Source organism: Schistocerca piceifrons, chromosome 7, assembly GCF_021461385.2.
Source record: "Schistocerca piceifrons isolate TAMUIC-IGC-003096 chromosome 7, iqSchPice1.1, whole genome shotgun sequence".
Lineage (NCBI taxonomy): Eukaryota > Metazoa > Arthropoda > Insecta > Orthoptera > Acrididae > Schistocerca > Schistocerca piceifrons.
In genome coordinates, this window is record NC_060144.1 from 497,560,803 (window position 1) to 497,578,180 (window position 17,378).

The 17,378-nt window shown below is 41.4% G+C and overlaps 1 protein-coding gene across 5 annotated transcripts in view; it reads left to right on the forward strand.

The window, feature by feature from the left end:
- LOC124805123 (SET and MYND domain-containing protein 4-like) overlaps positions 1 to 17,378 on the forward strand; it is a 136,689-nt gene that overhangs the window by 56,993 nt on the left and 62,318 nt on the right. For all 5 annotated transcript variants that reach the window (XM_047265579.1, XM_047265578.1, XM_047265577.1 and 2 more), the window contains one exon: positions 9,414 to 9,585. In XM_047265579.1, the coding sequence (XP_047121535.1) occupies positions 9,414 to 9,585 (172 nt within the window). The remainder of the gene's footprint in view (positions 1 to 9,413; positions 9,586 to 17,378) is intronic.

Consider the following 17,378-nt stretch of genomic DNA (forward strand, 5'->3'; position numbering starts at 1 on the left):
GGTGCGTTTTGCAGGCGGAGCGGTGAGAGGCAGGTCCACTTCGTAGTTAGTCAGCTACTGTGTTTGGATGAGACGGCGGCCAGCCCGGGAGTAAGCAGGTGGGGCAGTCGACGGCTTGGTGGAGGCGTGTGTGGCCCTTAAGTGGACTGAGCCATCCATAGAAATGAAAGCACCTAGAGATGTTCTGTCACACTTGCGTGGGAGTTTGAGGTTGTGTGCAATGTTGATGTGTAAGGAACCGTCCGATGGAGGGACCTCGGCATCTGTCAAAAGAATGAGCACTCGGTCGTCGAACGTCACTATAGAAATGTCATTCACTCAGTGCAGTAGCACACTGCAAGACAAACTGTGTGTTTGTCTCTGATGTTGGAGGTGAGAGCACAAAACCTGCACAGGGTGAAACAGGGGGCGAGGTCAGGAAACCAGCAAACAACGGCGAACTGTCTTCAGCAAAAGAGGTGTGTGGTGAGGCTGATGGGAGCATGTCTTCATTCTTGATTAAGGATGGATCATCTGCAGAGTCTGACTGCAGTGGTGTGAGACCATCAGGGTCGACAAAAGCTGGTTTCAGGCGATGCAGAGAAACTAACTGTGTTTGTGTATAAGGAGGGGGGCAGGCAGGGGGTACCTGCTTGTAAGCACACGCACATGGTTGAAGCTATGGGAACAGGATCGGTAATCGGGATATAGAGAACTTAATTCCCATATATGTCACAGCTCATATATATTTACACTTGACACTATCGACGCCACACTGTGATTAAATGACCTGGCAAGGTTTTTATTCTTTGAATTACACATTAGTTTGTCAATTTTTTAAAATAACTTGTGTTAGTATTCATTTGTATCTTTTGAAGTAGGCAATAAAATCAGGACGAATATTTTGCTTGGAGTACTCATACACTATCCTATGATTTTGACACAATATCTTGATCCCTTTTGTAACCCACTTATTTGTTTTTTGAACAGAGTTGGTGTAGTTGTTTTCTTGGGGAAAGCTATTTTTAAAAAGTGCTTAAATGTTGCTATAAGCTTATCATAATTTTCATTGGTATTGTTACAGTGGTTTACACCATTCCAGTTTTCACCCTTCAGAAGAAAACAAAAATGTTGATTGATTGATTTTCATTGTTGTAGAGACCTCAGAGATCATCTGAGGCATTACAAAAGTCAATATTACATAGTATAAATGTTACACAAATAATTACAAAAACAAGAAAAATATTACACAATATAAATATTACACAAATAATTGTGGTACCTTCACACAAAAACAAAACAGAGAAACTTCTGGTACAAATTGATATTGCATAGTAACTTTAGCCAATTACAGACTTACTCATATACAGAAGCATATAAAAACTGATCACAAAGTGTAGTCATACCACATTCTTTGCCTCCCTTAAAAATTCATCAGTTTCATAAATGCTGAGCTCAAGAAGAAATTCTTTTACTTTTTTTTTGAATTGTTGAATTGGAAGTTCCCTGATATGTTGGTGTATGGCATTAAAATAGAAGCACTTTGTGTTTTTTTATACATTTTTTGTATTGAAATTCTTTACAGTGCATTGTATTCCATGGGGTCCTGAGTTTCCTGCAAGCCCCTCATAGGAATGTGAGAATAGTGATCATTCAAACCCATGTTCAGCACTTGTGTGTTATAGGCACATTTGCATGCATTTATCAAAAAGCTGGTCAATTATAAATGCAAAAGAAGCAGTTTTCCAAGTTGTTTCAGTTACAGCTGAGCTTATATTGAATGACTGTAGTATATTTATAATATCATCTTTGAATTTATTGGACACTGAGAAATCAATATTGAAGTCACCACATATAATTATATTTTTCTTGAAAGTTCCTTCATGTGATATCAAACACCTTTATGTCTCCATCTGGTGACTTGTACATGCAAATAACAATTGTATTTTGTCTTGGTAATTCAACTGTAGATAGTTCTATAGCTTTCTCACTGGTCAGATTATGGAGTTTAGTTACACTGTTGAATTCAATATCTTCTTTAACATATACACAGGTACCCCCATGACTTAATATTTATTTATTTTTTATTTGTCTTACTGAGCTACCCACTCAGACATTGTACTGCACTGTTCTATTGAACATATTGTAAAATGCCTCTAGATTGAAGTAATTAATCATTAGCACAAATGTCGACAAAATTTACACATCATTTTAGGTAATCCTTTATGGTATAAAAACACTTGTCAAACAAATAATTTTTTAGGTGTTCCTGAAGGCACGTATTTCACTTCTGTCTTTGATCTCTTGTGGTAGTTTATTGTATAGTCTAATTCCATTATATAGCACACTATTTTGGTTTTTTGTTTTGTTTTTTCTATTGAGATATAAGTGGTGGCTGGATCCGATTCCATGTTTGTGCAGAGACCTGTTTGTTGGGTACTGATCAATGTCTCTTTTAATGTGGGTCACTGTCTGCAAAATGTAGTCACATGGAACAGACAAGATTACCATGGATTTAAACAACTAGGTGCAATGAGTTCTCTTGCTACTTTTTGTCATACAAGACTTGTTTGCAGGTTTGGACTGAGAGATGTATGTCAGCTCTAACATATCTTGTTTATATCAGTGATCAGTAAATCGTAGGACAGAAATATCATTTAGATCATTTAACATTATTTCTATTTCTTAAGTTTATTAGACAGTGGCTGGAGATCCTGATGGTGCAATTTAAAATTAGGCACAGGGAATATATCATTTCTTGCTTGACTGCTTACCTCACTTTTTGTACTAGTGTCTCTAGTGAAAATCCTAATTTTTTTCCAGGGTGGTATTCTTAGTTTTTGACATGTGGCTTGTTGGTTCACTGGATTTGGGATTTTGCCTTTCTTTTGTTGAGATATTTCCAGTTTTCACTTTATTGCAGTCCTTTTCCACCTGTCTATCCATTAATGACTGCCTTGCTCTTGTATTTGTTGGTTTGAAATTCAGCTTGGAAAGTGTGCTGCTGTTTCTTCCTTTTTGCTTGATTCTGTTTATATACCAGTCCATAAACGCCTGTCTGTTTACTTTCTTCTTTCTTTCTGCTTTATTTTTATTTATTTATTTTGCTATGTGTATGAAAGAAACAAGCCTATTACAAATGTGTATCTCTCCTCATTTGTTTAAATGTAGAACATAAGTTGTATATTAGTTTCTTTCCAGTCGTTTGATTTCAAATTTCACAGTCAGTTTCTTCACACACATTTGTGGCAGTACTGATTTTTTCTAACATGACATAATTCAAAGATAATTTTTCCATTTAGATCTTGGGAGTTATGCCTAAGAGGTACTGGATGAATTATTAAATTCATTTTGTGTTTTAGTTTAAGTGTGCATTCCAGAGAATCTATTACATTTCTCTGCAACTCTCCCACAGATCTTTCAGGAGCCACCAATAACGATTAACATATAGGTTCCTGAAGTCATCAGATAATTTGTCCACATTTTTTAAAATAATTTCCTTGATTGGTGCACCAGGTTTTATAGCACTTGGCACACAGAAATGGTTACCTAATTTGTCCTGCATTTTATTCCCACAGTTTCTTCCTTAGCTGTCAGATATGATAATAACTTTATCTCATTTAGCAACAGTTATTTTATATGGCATCTCAATGAATAAACAGGTATGATTTCACACTCAGAAGTCAATTACTGACTTGCCCTGGCAATGGCTGGGAGGTTCTCAGCCAAAACAACAAAAGAAGAAATGATGATGCCCTGGATGTATATCTGAAATACTATAATTCACATATAACCAGCTTTTTCTAAATTGTATTCCACTGCAAACTATTCTCATATTTAAAATAAAACAATAGTTCAGTGTACTGTGTTATTGACAAGAAGTTTCAGGCACAAATAAATACTGTTGGATGGGTAAATGTGTTTTTCATCTTACGTAATAGTGTACTGTATTATCCAATATCATATGGTATATTTGTGCTGCTGGTGTGATCAAATCAATGAAATAAAGAAATTTTATTCCAAAAGTTCTGCAGAGCAGTATTGTGATGGTCTACAATCAAACCAAAGAACACAATGCTACTTTCTGAAATAACTTAAATAAGTCATAAATAATAAAATTTTTGTTAATGTTAATTTTTGTTTACTCTTAGAAGAAGACAAAGCATAAACTATTACCAAAAACCTGATTATTGTACTGTTCATGAAACAGTGTGGCAAAAGTCTCCAAACACTTTGGCCATCTTACACTATTAAGATTTCTGGCAAAGTGAGTCACAAATGAGATTAGGAGAATTTAGTCCATGGAGAGAATCCAAAGAATTTTAATGGATCATAAGTGCAGTGGTCCACAAGTTGGGACAATCTTTCAGGAAAATGTCATAGGAGCCATATGTTCCCAGGTCCATTGTTAGTGATGTTATTGTAATATGGAAATGTCAGAGGAGCACTAAACCAAACAACTCTCTGGTTGTGTCAAGGAATTAACAGATGTGGTCTACTAATGATCACACATCACTGTCCACTACTACAGAATATCTTCCATTGTTGGTGACAGAACAGTCCATCAAGAGATGAAGCAACTCAGTTTCCACCACCATGTTGCTACACAGAAGCCACTGATTACAAGAATGAATATGCAATAATGCTGTCATTGGTCTGTGGAGCTGTGGAAGATGGTTTCATAGAATGATAAGTTGTGGTACATGGTACTCAGAAGGGCACCCATGGATATGAGAGATGCCTGGAAAAAGGTATCATCTGAGTGTATCATACAGTAGTGGAACTGACATGCTAATCTAGGACTGCTTTTTCTAGTTTGGGCTCAGACCATTATTATTACCAGCAGCAATTTTTCTACAGTCTGATGAAACTACATACACTCCTGGAAATTGAAATAAGAACACCGTGAATTCATCGTCCCAGGAAGGGGAAACTTTATTGACACATTCCTGGGGTCAGATACATCACATGATCACACTGACAGAACCACAGGCACATAGACACAGGCAACAGAGCATGCACAATGTCGGCACTAGTACAGTGTATATCCACCTTTCGCAGCAATGCAGGCTGCTATTCTCCCATGGAGACGATCGTAGAGATGCTGGATGTAGTCCTGTGGAACGGCTTGCCATGCCATTTCCACCTGGCGCCTCAGTTGGACCAGCGTTCGTGCTGGACGTGCAGACCGCGTGAGACGACACTTCATCCAGTCCCAAACATGCTCAATGGGGGACAGATCCGGAGATCTTGCTGGCCAGGGTAGTTGACTTACACCTTATAGAGCACGTTGGGTGGCACGGGATACATGCGGATGTGCATTGTCCTGTTGGAACAGCAAGTTCCCTTGCCGGTCTAGGAATGGTAGAACGATGGGTTCGATGACGGTTTGGATGTACCGTGCACTATTCAGTGTCCCCTCGATGATCACCAGTGGTGTACGGCCAGTGTAGGAGATCGCTCCCCACACCATGATGCCGGGTGTTGGCCCTGTGTGCCTCGGTCGTATGCAGTCCTGATTGTGGCACTCACCTGCACGGCGCCAAACACGCATACGACCATCATTGGCACCAAGGCAGAAGCGACTCTCATCGCTGAAGACGACACGTCTCCATTCGTCCCTCCATTCACGCCTGTCGCGACACCACTGGAGGCGGGCTGCACGATGTTGGGGCGTGAGCAGAAGATGGCCTAACGGTGTGCAGGACCGTAGCCCAGCTTCATGGAGACGGTTGCGAATGGTCCTCGCCGATACCCCAGGAGCAACAGTGTCCCTAATTTGCTGGGAAGTGGCGGTGCGGTCCCCTACGGCACTGCGTAGGATCCTACGGTCTTGGCGTGCATCCGTGCGTCGCTGCGGTCCGGTCCCAGGTCGACGGGCACGTGCACCTTCCGCCGACCACTGGCGACAACATCGATGTACTGTGGAGACCTCACGCCCCACGTGTTGAGCAATTCGGTGGTACGTCCACCCGGCCTCCCGCATGCCCACTATACGCCCTCGCTCAAAGTCCGTCAACTGCACATACGGTTCACGTCGACGCTGTCGCGGCATGCTACCAGTGTTAAAGACTGCGATGGAGCTCCGTATGCCACGGCAAACTGGCTGACACTGACGGCGGCGGTGCACAAATGCTGCGCAGCTAGCGCCATTCGACGGCCAACACCGCGGTTTCTGGTGTGTCCGCTGTGCCGTGCGTGTGATCATTGCTTGTACAGCCCTCTCGCAGTGTCCGGAGCAAGTATGGTGGGTCTGACACACCGGTGTCAATGTGTTCTTTTTTCCATTTCCAGGAGTGTAGAACTTATACTAAACACAGGCTAAAACTGGGTTAGGAAACACCAGAGATGTTGAAAAGAATGATTAGTTTAGCCTAAACACTGACTATAAACAGCAGCCGATCATAATAAGAATTACTTAAAAATATATCTGATAGAATTTTAGATGCACAAGTGTTTTAATGCCTCGAAAACATTACATGTGGTCCTTTTTGATTAGGCCTAAAAATACTATACCTACTTGGTGAGTCATGTAAGAACTTTTAAATATGGTAATGAAAAGTTTTGGTAGAATGTAAATAATTCAGTGGTAAAGATAAAAACTTACTGAATAGTAGAGGCATTAAGTTGTTGACAGGCATTAAAGCAAGAATGAGGACTTTTCTAGTTTCTGAACAAATCCATTTTTGAGCTAGAGAATACATATACACACAAATATATATAATAGAGGGAAACATTCCACGTGGGAAAAATATATCTAAAAACAAAGATGATGTGACTTACCAAACGAAAGCACTGGCAGGTCGATAGACACACAAACAAACACAAACATACACACAAAATTCAAGCTTTTGCAACAAACTGTTGCCTCATCAGAAAAGAGGGAAGGAGAGGGAAAGACGAAAGGATGTGGGTTTTAAGGGAGAGGCTAAGGAGTCATTCCAATCCCGGGAGCGGAAAGACTTACCTTAGGGGGGAAAAAGGACGGGTATACTTTCGCGCACACAAACATATCCATCCACACATATACAGACACAAGCAGAACTCCAGAATTTCCTCTCCAACCTCAACTCCTTTGGTTCCATCAGATTCACCTGGTCCTACTCCAAATCCCATGCCACTTTCCTTGACGTTGACCTCCACCTGTCCAATGGCCAGCTTCACATGTCCGTCCACATCAAACCCACCAACAAGCAACAGTACCTATATTATGACAGCTGCCACCCATTCCACATCAAATGGTCCCTTCCCTACAGCCTAGGTCTTCGTGGCAAACGAATCTGCTCCAGTCCGGAATCCCTGAACCATTACACCAACAACCTGACAACAGCTTTCGCATCCCGCAACTACCCTCCCGACCTGGTACAGAAGCAAATAACCAGAGCCACTTCCTCATCCTCTCAAACCCAGAACCTCCCACAGAAGAACCACAAAAGTGCCCCACTTGTGACAGGATACTTTCCGGGACTGGATCAGACTCTGAATGTGGCTCTCCAGCAGGGATACGACTTCCTCAAATCCTGCCCTGAAATGAGATCCATTCTTCATGAAATCCTCCCCACTCCACCAAGAGTGCCTTTCCGCCGTCCACCCAACCTTCATAACCTCTTAGTTCATCCCTACGAAATCCCCAAACCACCTTCCCTACCCTCTGGCTCCTACCCTTGTAACCGCCTCCGGTGTAAAACCTGTCCCATGCACCCTCCCACCACCACCTACTCCAGTCCTGTAACCCGGAAGGTGTACACGATCAAAGGCAGAGCCATGTGTGAAAGCACCCACGTGTATTTACCAACTGACCTGCCTACACTGTGACGCATTCTAAGTGGGAATGACCAGCAACAAACTGTCCATTCGCATGAATGGACACAGGCAGACAGTGTTTGTTGGTAATGAGGATCACCCTGTGGCTAAACATGCCTTGGTGCACGGCCAGCACATCTTGGCAAAGTGTTACACCGTCCGGGTTATCTGGATAGTTCCCACTAGCACCAACCTATCCAAACTCCGGAGATGGGAACTTGCTCTTCAATATATCCTCTCTTCCCGTTATCCACCAGGCCTCAATCTCCGCTAATTTCAAGTTGCCGCCACTCATACCTCACCTGTCATTCAACAACATCTTTGCCTCTGCACTTCCGAATATGTCTGCTTGTGTCTGTATATGTGTGGATGGATATGTGTGTGTGTGCGCGAGTGTATACCCGTCCTTTTTTCCCCCTAAGGTAAGTCTTTCCACTCCCGGGATTGGAATGACTCCTTACCCTCTCCCTTAAAACCCACATCCTTTCGTCTTTCCCTCTCCTTCCCTCTTTCCTGATGAAGCTACCGTTGGTTGCGAAAGCTAGAATTTTGTGTGTATGTTTGTGTTTGTTTGTGTGTCTATCGACGTGCCAGCGCTTTCGTTTGGTAAGTCACATCATCTTTGTTATATATATATATGTGTGTGTGTGTGTGTGTGTGTGTGTGTGTGTGTGTGTGTGTGTGTGTGTGTGTGTGTTTGATTTTACACTTGGTCAAGCCTGAAAATGGATTCATTCAAAAGCTAGCAAAGATTTCAGTCTTGTTTATGTGCTTATTGGTGACTCAACCTCTCTACTATTTGGAAAGTTGTTGCTTTTACTCCTAAATTATTAATGTAATACACATTTTATGTCATGAATGGAACAAGACATAAAACAACATTTTTCTGAAGTGAAGCTACACAGAAAAGCATGTAATTTTGTTGTATGGTTAATACTTATAACATTTCTATCAACCAACATATTGAAAGCTGATAAGCTCAGCACTGAGCATCCGTTAAGCTCCATGGTATTGAAGAAAGTATGATTACTTTTTAATAGAAATGTATACTTTTTAATGGCATTCGAAAGCTCTTGACAAGACAGGTGCAGTGATATAATGTTTGTCAATGCTGGCTTTGAAACATTTCATGAAAGTATCCAAGTAATATATTAAAACTGAGAGGGAAGGTTGCCCGAATCCACTACTGTGGTGTAAACATATCTAATATTGTTGCTATATATAACAACAGTGCCTGGCCTGAGATCCATGCTTAGTGGTGTTTACATTGAAGTAATCAGTTCTAATCATCTTGTCACTCAATATCAGCACGTTTCTCGGATGATTCTGTGAAAAGTTTAACCAGTATGTAACTGAAGAAAACAATACTTAATTCAGTATATAAGTTGATGCAAGAGTGAAGAGTGTTATGCACAAAGAAAATTATGTGGCTCTCTGCACAGTACCATTGTCCAACAACTTTGTTTTGATATATTGGACTGACCATGGGTCATTTGTGTGTGTATGTTTTGAAACTGTTCTGTAAACTTTAAATATAAAACACAGGACTCATATATGATACTCATGAAGCTGATGCATAATTGATATCAGATAATGTTATTTATTGTTATAGCTGTAGTTATAATTTTCAGGTTCGTGAAGCAATTCTGAGTACAATGAAGCACGTCCGTCCTCTGTACCGTGCAAAGGATCCTGTTATAGCACAGCAAAAGTTGCTGGAGGGACACAAGGAAATGTCTAATGGAGACAATGCCAAGGCACTCATTTTATTCACGCAGGCTCTCCTGAGGGCAATGCCAGCAGGTCAGTGCCACTATCCATGTCTGAATATTGCACTGATTTTTAACTGACCCTTACTGTGATATGGCCATTTTGTGTGTGTATAGAAAGAAGACTTAAAGTCTGTTGATGCTCAAGCGGGTGCACCGTTTCTCGTAATATGAGCGGGCGTGTGGCATACTTTGTACATATGTGAAGAGTACCTATCTTTACATTACCAAGATAAACAAGTATGAGCTAAATCACACTTTAATCTCAGTTTAATGAACAATGATAACTAATCTTACATTATTTGAATTAGAGCATTGTTTAATTAAAACACAAGAAAAGAAAAAACTTTCATTCTATCTCTCTCTTGCCATGGATAAGTGTTACACCAACCTAATCACCCACTTGAAGCATTAAACAGTGCAGCTGCACCAGATCCCAGCCAGCTGTTTATTTGATTACTAATTAACTCATAGACAATTGCCTCATTGTGGGATTGAGTTACTAACTGATAATCTGAGCGATTTTCTTGCATGAAATACAAATATTTTCTCATCTAGCTCGCTGTTTATTTTATATTACTGCTGCTCGCTTGGACATATGACAACACAATTTATTACTATGTTAGCTGAAACAGTAATGAGTGAATAGGTATGGGCTCACAACTGTGAAACAACAATGTATGGTTCAAAACAATTTTATTTGTACTTGATGCACATTATACACATACATGTCCACTGGAGGGCAAACTACAGTCTCCCTCCCCCTTGCCCCATTCTGATCTTATATCATCTGTGGATGGAATTTGGTACAGTCAATATTTGACTCCCTATTCTCTCTGATATCTTGCCCTTCACCTTTGTTCCCCTCATCCTCATTACTGGTAGGTCCTCTCAATATTTTCCTCCTTTCTCACTGAGTAAGGAACTAACAATATTATAGCTGCTACTCACAATATAGCGAAGATGCTAAGTCACCAATAGGCACAACACAAAGACAGTCAGACAATGAGCTTTCAGCCAACAAGGTCTTCATCAGAGATAGAACATATACATACACAAACACAACTCACACACACATGACTGCAGTCTGTGGCTGCTGAGGCCACACTGCGAGCAGCGCAACCAGATGGTGTGGATAAGGAGGAGGCTGGGACAGGGAGGGGGAGGGATAGCAGGGTAGTGGTGAGGGACAGAAAAGTGCTGCTTTTGGGAGCATACAGTGATTAGGTGGAGAGAGGGTAGGGCAGCTAGGTGCAGTTGGGAGGTTTGACGGAAGAAAGGAGAGAGGTTAAAAGACAATGGGTGCATTATATGGAGGTGGAATCTGTTCTTTCGGACATGTCTGAAAGAACATATACCATTGGGGACCATGCAGCTCTCTAGAATGATATGATAATTAAATCAAGACCCTAAGCTGTCGACAGGTGTTGATATACATCAATGGGGACCGTTCAAAATGTGTGCCCCAACTGGGACTGAAACCCAGGATCTCCTGCTTACATGGCGGACGCTCTATCCATCTGAGCCACTGAGGGCACTGAGGACAGTGTGACTGCAGGGATTTATCCCTTGCACACTCCCCATGAGACCCACATTCCCAACTTAATGTCCACACACTACATTCGTGGTGCCCCTGCCCACTACACTCATTACTTGTGGCAGACAATCTGACCAAGTCTCGTAAGAGTTCAGGCAATGCGTGAGCATCTGAACAGAACAAGAAGGTCAATGGCCGGCTAGCCTTAACTATATATGGAAATGGTATCTGTTTTTTTGGACATGTCCGAAAGAACAGATATCATTGGTGACCATGCAACTCTCTAGAATGAAATGGAAATTAAATCAAGACCCTAAGCTGTCAACAGGTGTTGATATACATCAACGGGGACAGTTGAAAATTTGTACCCAGACCGGGACTCGAACCCGGGATCTCCTGCTGACATGGCAGACGCTCTATCCATCTGAGCCACCGAGGGCACAGAGGATAGTGCGACTGCAGGGATTTATCCCTTGGACGCTTCCTGTGAGACCCACATTCCCATCTTAATGTCCACACACTACGTTCAAAGTGCCCCAGCCCACTACACTCATTACTCGTGGCAGACAATCTGGCCGAGTCCTGTAAGAGTTCAGGCAATGCGTGTGCATCCACACAGAAAGAAGAACGTGTCCAAAATAACAGATATCATCTCCATATATAGTTAAAGCTAACCGGCCATTGACCTTCTTCTTCTGTGAGGATGCACTTGTATTGCCCAAACTCTTACGGGACTCTGTCAGATTGTCTGCCATGAGTAATGAGTGCAGTGGGCAGGGGCACTACGAATGTAGTGTGTGGACCTTAAGTTGGTAATGTGGCTCAAATGGATAGAGCGTCTGCCATGTAAGCAGGAGATCCCGGGTTCGAGTCCCAGTCAGGGTACACATTTTCAACTGTCCCCATTGATGTATATCAAGACCTGTCTACAGCTTAGGGTCTTGATTTAATTATCATTTCAGTGGGTGCATTGGTCAAATAGTGGACTGTGTATTGTTTGAATGGGAATACACAAGGGGCTAGAGGATAAGGACAAAGACTAATGAAGGTTGAGGCCAGGAAGATTACTGGAACATAGGATATAATGCAGGGAGTTCACACCTGCACATTTCATGGAGAACATTGTGCTGAGTGGTGTGCTCAGCAATGGGGTGGTCCAGCTGTTTCTTGGGCACAGTTTGTTAGTGGCCATTCATGTGGACAGACAGCTTATTAGCTGTCATGCCCATGTAGAATGCTCTCCGTCTAACCGCCAGACTGCACCTAGCTGCCCCACCCCCTCTCCACCTCATCCCAGTATGCTCCAACAAGCAGCACTTTACTATTCCCCACCCCTACCTTGCTATCCCTTCCCCTTCCCACCCCAGCCTGCTCCTTACCCCTGCCACCCGGCTGACAGTCTTTTTGTTGTGCCTATCTGCAACTCAGCCGCTCCACTACATGGTGAGTAGCCAACTATCCTTTTTATAATAATGTTACATTCCATCCTGGATTTTTCCATTGTAGAGTGAGGAACAAACAGTTCCAAAACAAATAGTTTATATCTTTTAAATGTGTCTGTTGGCAGTACTTGAACTTTGCCTTTTGAAGGTAAGAACTGGTGAGCCATCTGCCTCTCCATAATTTTGTGCATTTTTTGTGCATTTCTCAAGTCAGTTTTCCTTTTACTACATAAAATTTTCCATTGCTTTTAAACTATATTTATTGCTGATAATAATAAATCACAAAATGCATTTATTGTTAAGGCAATGACCAGCCATCCGTCTCTTCATAATCTTCTATTGTAACACACAAAGAGGAAATGAGGGGAAAAGTTGTTTCCAAAAATCTCGAAAAATTCTTGACTGATGTATTTTACATGATACTCTAACAAACGTTGGGACAGACAGGTGCTACATATTTTTAAGACACACACATACACACATAGTTATTCCATGATGATGTTACAAACATTTGGGGATGTCAGAAAAGGATAAATGTATCAATCTGAGGTACGGAGCCCTAGTCTGAAAATGAGCAAGTCAGAGGTATAAGCAAAAATTTACTAAGTTCTGCCTTAGCCTCAATCAGCACTCATGGGCTCCACTTTCCAAACCCTGATCATGACATGCAGAATTCCTGCCGAATACTCTCCAAAATCCTCAGATAATTTCCCCTATTGATGGACTAGCAACTTGATGTCAGAGAGGCCGAGTAATAATGAATTCAATTTACCTGCTTAAATTTCACAAGCTGCTACCTTTACAACAGTTATTTAGAATGCCAACCCTCAGTGTCAATGCAGGCATTGCATCATTGCACAAAGTTCTGTTGCGCCTGTTATGATACCTCGGGTGTCATTTGACAAGTGTCGCAGGCAGCAAGAATTCTTGTCACAAGATCCTCTTCAGTCTTGACAGGTGTCTTGAATTCCCGACTATTCACAAGGCCCCACAAGAAGAAATCAAGTTGGGTGAGATCAAGAGTGCATGCTGGCCAGGAAACTGGTCATCCTCTGCCTCTCCACTTTTCAGGGAATGTCTAATCCAGGTGTTCACGAACCCTCAGTTTGAAGTGAGGTGGAGCTCTGTCATGTTGGAGCTACACCCACTGACAAATAACAAGTGTGATATGTGCAGAAACAGGTCTCTGATAAGTACTGTGTACACTGGCGCATTTATGCAGGGAGGAAGAAAAAATGGACCTAGTGCATAATCGCTGGCTATGCCTACCAATACATTGACTAATACTCTGTGTTGATGGCTCTTCACAACTATAGCATGCGGATTCTCATTGACTCAAACATGACTATTGTGATTATTTAGCATTCAGTCTCTGGTGAAACAGGTTTCAGCCATGAAAAATACACATGCAGGGAAGTGAGAATTGACTGTAAGATGCTGCAAGAACCATTATCTGAATGTGACATGAACTCTAAAGTCAGCAGGAGTCAAAGCATGCACTTTCTGTGGATAGTGGGAGTGTAGCTGTATTTTCCTTAACACTTGCCACACAATACTCTGCAAAACATTCATTTATGTGCAACTAATTGGATGCTGATTGCAGGCACCTCATTGACTCTATAAAAATTTCTGGATCTTCTATGTTAGGAGTCCAAGTAGTTCCTTATCCTCTTTGGTTGTTGTACTGGGGCACCAATTTCCCTGTTTCACTTTATTGTTGGACCATCTTTGGGTTTATGGCGTGAGCCAAATGTCTTCTGTGCACATATTTTATCCTGTACAAACTCAGTTTGGTTAGGGCTGATCAACATCAGTGCCTCCAATTGTATACACAGACTGCAGTGTACTATAGTACAGACATTGTACAGCAGCACTGCTCATGTCACTACATGGCATGCCATCTGCAGTGGATTAGTTAAGTTATCATCCCAGCCTCAATGACTAAGTCTCATCTGGAATACCTACCCTACTATTATAGCAACAGCAGCAGAGGTACATGTATTTCATTGTCAAAAGTATCATAAAGATAGTAACTTCTAACTTTTGACTCAGTAGTTTCTGGACCAGGGTCCCTTACATCAAATTGATTCATTTATCCTTCTCCGTCATCATCCCTGAAAGTTTTGTAACATAATCACGCAATCACCCTGTATAAAAGGGAAACATTCTTGAAAAGTTCTTGACTGATTTACTTCAAATTTTTACATGATACACTAATAAATCTTCAGACAGACATAGGCTATGAATTTTTTAAAACAACAATGTATAGGTTTTCTGTTAAACCCAACTGTGAGGAAAAAAATTCTGTACTGTGATGTGCTGTGAAACTGCGGAAAATAGATTTCTTTCTCGCAGTCGGTTTCAATTACAATAGCAGGGCATTTGTACCATTAGACAAACTGTTTCTCCCATTTACCACACATTCCTTCTCGTTACATACAATTTTAAACAAAAATTGTACACACAAGAATGTGCTGTCCCCCTCCCCCCCCCTCCTCGCAGTGAGCTTCAACAGAAAACAGGAAATTTGAATTTACGGCGTATTGGCTTATGATTAGAATACTATTATGGAATCAAATCATCCAGTGCTTTGTAATCTTACTTGTTTGCTGATTAAAACTATGCGAAATACTGTCATTGAAGATACTATTCTCACATATCCAGCAGCTGGAAAGATCCTTCCCATACACTGTGTACCAATGATCCCAACTGATTTACCATTCATTTTAAGATTTTAAGTGACTTCAATGTCCAACCAAAGTTTATTTTGCAGTAACAGTAAATAAGGTTCAAGGTCAGAGACAAGGGAGAAGAGAGGTGAGCAGAGAGGGTTGAGGGAGGAGTTGGACAAAGAGAGGGGGGAGGAGGAGAAGGAGAGAGAGACAGACACTGGAGAAGAGGTAGTGGACTGAGAAAGGGGAAGAAGGAGAAGATGGACATAGAGAGGGGGGGAGAAGGAGATTAAGATATATGTCCAATTCCCACCCATGTTTAGCAATTGTGAAGCACTGCTGGGTTTGCTAGTTTTATATACTTCTCAAGTGAGTTTTCCTTTAGCTACATAGAATGATATTTAAAATTTTCAATAGTTTTTCACTGTGTATATAGCTGATAATGCTTATGAAAATTATGAAATTCATTGTCTATTAATCCACCATTAATCCTGAAAGCTTAACAATGTATTTTAAGTAAACAACATTAACTTCAGTTAGACAACTGTTTTCAATGTTAAGTGTTAACTTTTCTGTTCATCATTGCATTACAACTTGTATTGTGAAATTTTTAATTTTTAAAAGTGTCCTCATACATGGAACATTGGAGGCTAATATTTGCAATTCTAAAAGATGAAAACATATTCTTTTTCTTTTATTGTTTTTAACTGCCACAACTAGTAAGCTTGTGGCTTGGCATCTTACTGAATATGTATGTCTCAAATAAAAGAGTTCAGAGTCTGACAGTTGGTCATAGCACTTGATATAACTCCACCCTGGGAGTGCTTTTGTGTGTGAAAAGTGATATTATACACTGAAGTTGCTAAAAATTGCAGTTAAAATATATCCTACATGCCTGGCCTCAACTTCCATTACCCTCATGCATAATCATTTCCCCATCTCTGCTGCTCTCCTCTCCCAGCACAGTCTCCTAATGCTACAGCTAGCACCCTACCATCCTATCCCTGCCAGTTTCCTGTGTGCTCTCACAGGCAGCACTATAGTATCTTTCCCCAGCCCTACCGTGCTGTCCCTCCTCATTCCCACCCCCCCCCCCCCCCCCCCCCCCCACCTTCTCCATACCGTACTACCCAATCCAACTGAGATCCCTACTTATCCCAGTAGGGGGACAGTGCCCAGAGGTGACAATAGCCATGTGTGTGTAAGTTGTGTATGAATGAGTGTGTGTGCCTATTCATCTGACAAAGGACTTGTTGTTGTTGTGGTCTTCAGTCCTGAGACTGGTTTGATGCAGCTCTCCATGCTACCCTATCCTGTGCAAGTTTCTTCATCTCCCAGTACCTACTGCAACCTACATCCTTCTGAATCTGCTTAGTGTATTCATCTCTTGGTCTCCCTCTATGATTTTTACCCTCCACGCTGCCCTCCAATGCTAAATTTGTGATCCCTTGATGCCTCAGATCATGTCCTACCAACCGGTCCCTTCTTCTCGTCAAGTTGTGCCACAAACTCCTCTTCTCCCCAATTCTATTCAATACCTCGTCATTAGTTACGTGATCTACCCATCTAATCTTCAGCATTCTTCTGTAGCACCACATTTCAAAAGCTTCTATTCTCTTCCTGTCCAAACTATTTATCGTCCATATTTCACTTCCATACATGGCTACACTCCATACAAATACTTTCAGAAACGACTTCCTGACACTTAAATCTATACTCGATGTTAACAAATTTCTCTTTTTCAGAAACGCTTTCCTTGCCGTTGTCAGTCTACATTTTATATCTTCTCTACTTTGACCATCATCAGTTATTTTGCTCCCCAAATAGCAAAACTCCTTTACCACTTTAAGGGTCTCATATCCTAATTTAATTCCCTCAGCATCACCCGACTTAATTTGACTACATTCCATTATCCTCGTTTTGCTTTTGTTGATATTCATCTTATATCCTCCTTTCAACAGACTGTCCATTCCGTTCAACTGCTCTTCCAAGCCCTTTGCTGTCTCTGACAGAATTACAATGTCATCGGCGAACCTCAAAGTTTTTATTTCTTCTCCATGGATTTTAATACCTACTCCGAATTTTTCTTTTGTTTCCTTTACTGCTTGCTCAGTATACAGATTGAATAACATTGGGGAGAGGCTACAACCCTGTCTCACTCCCTTCCCAACCACTG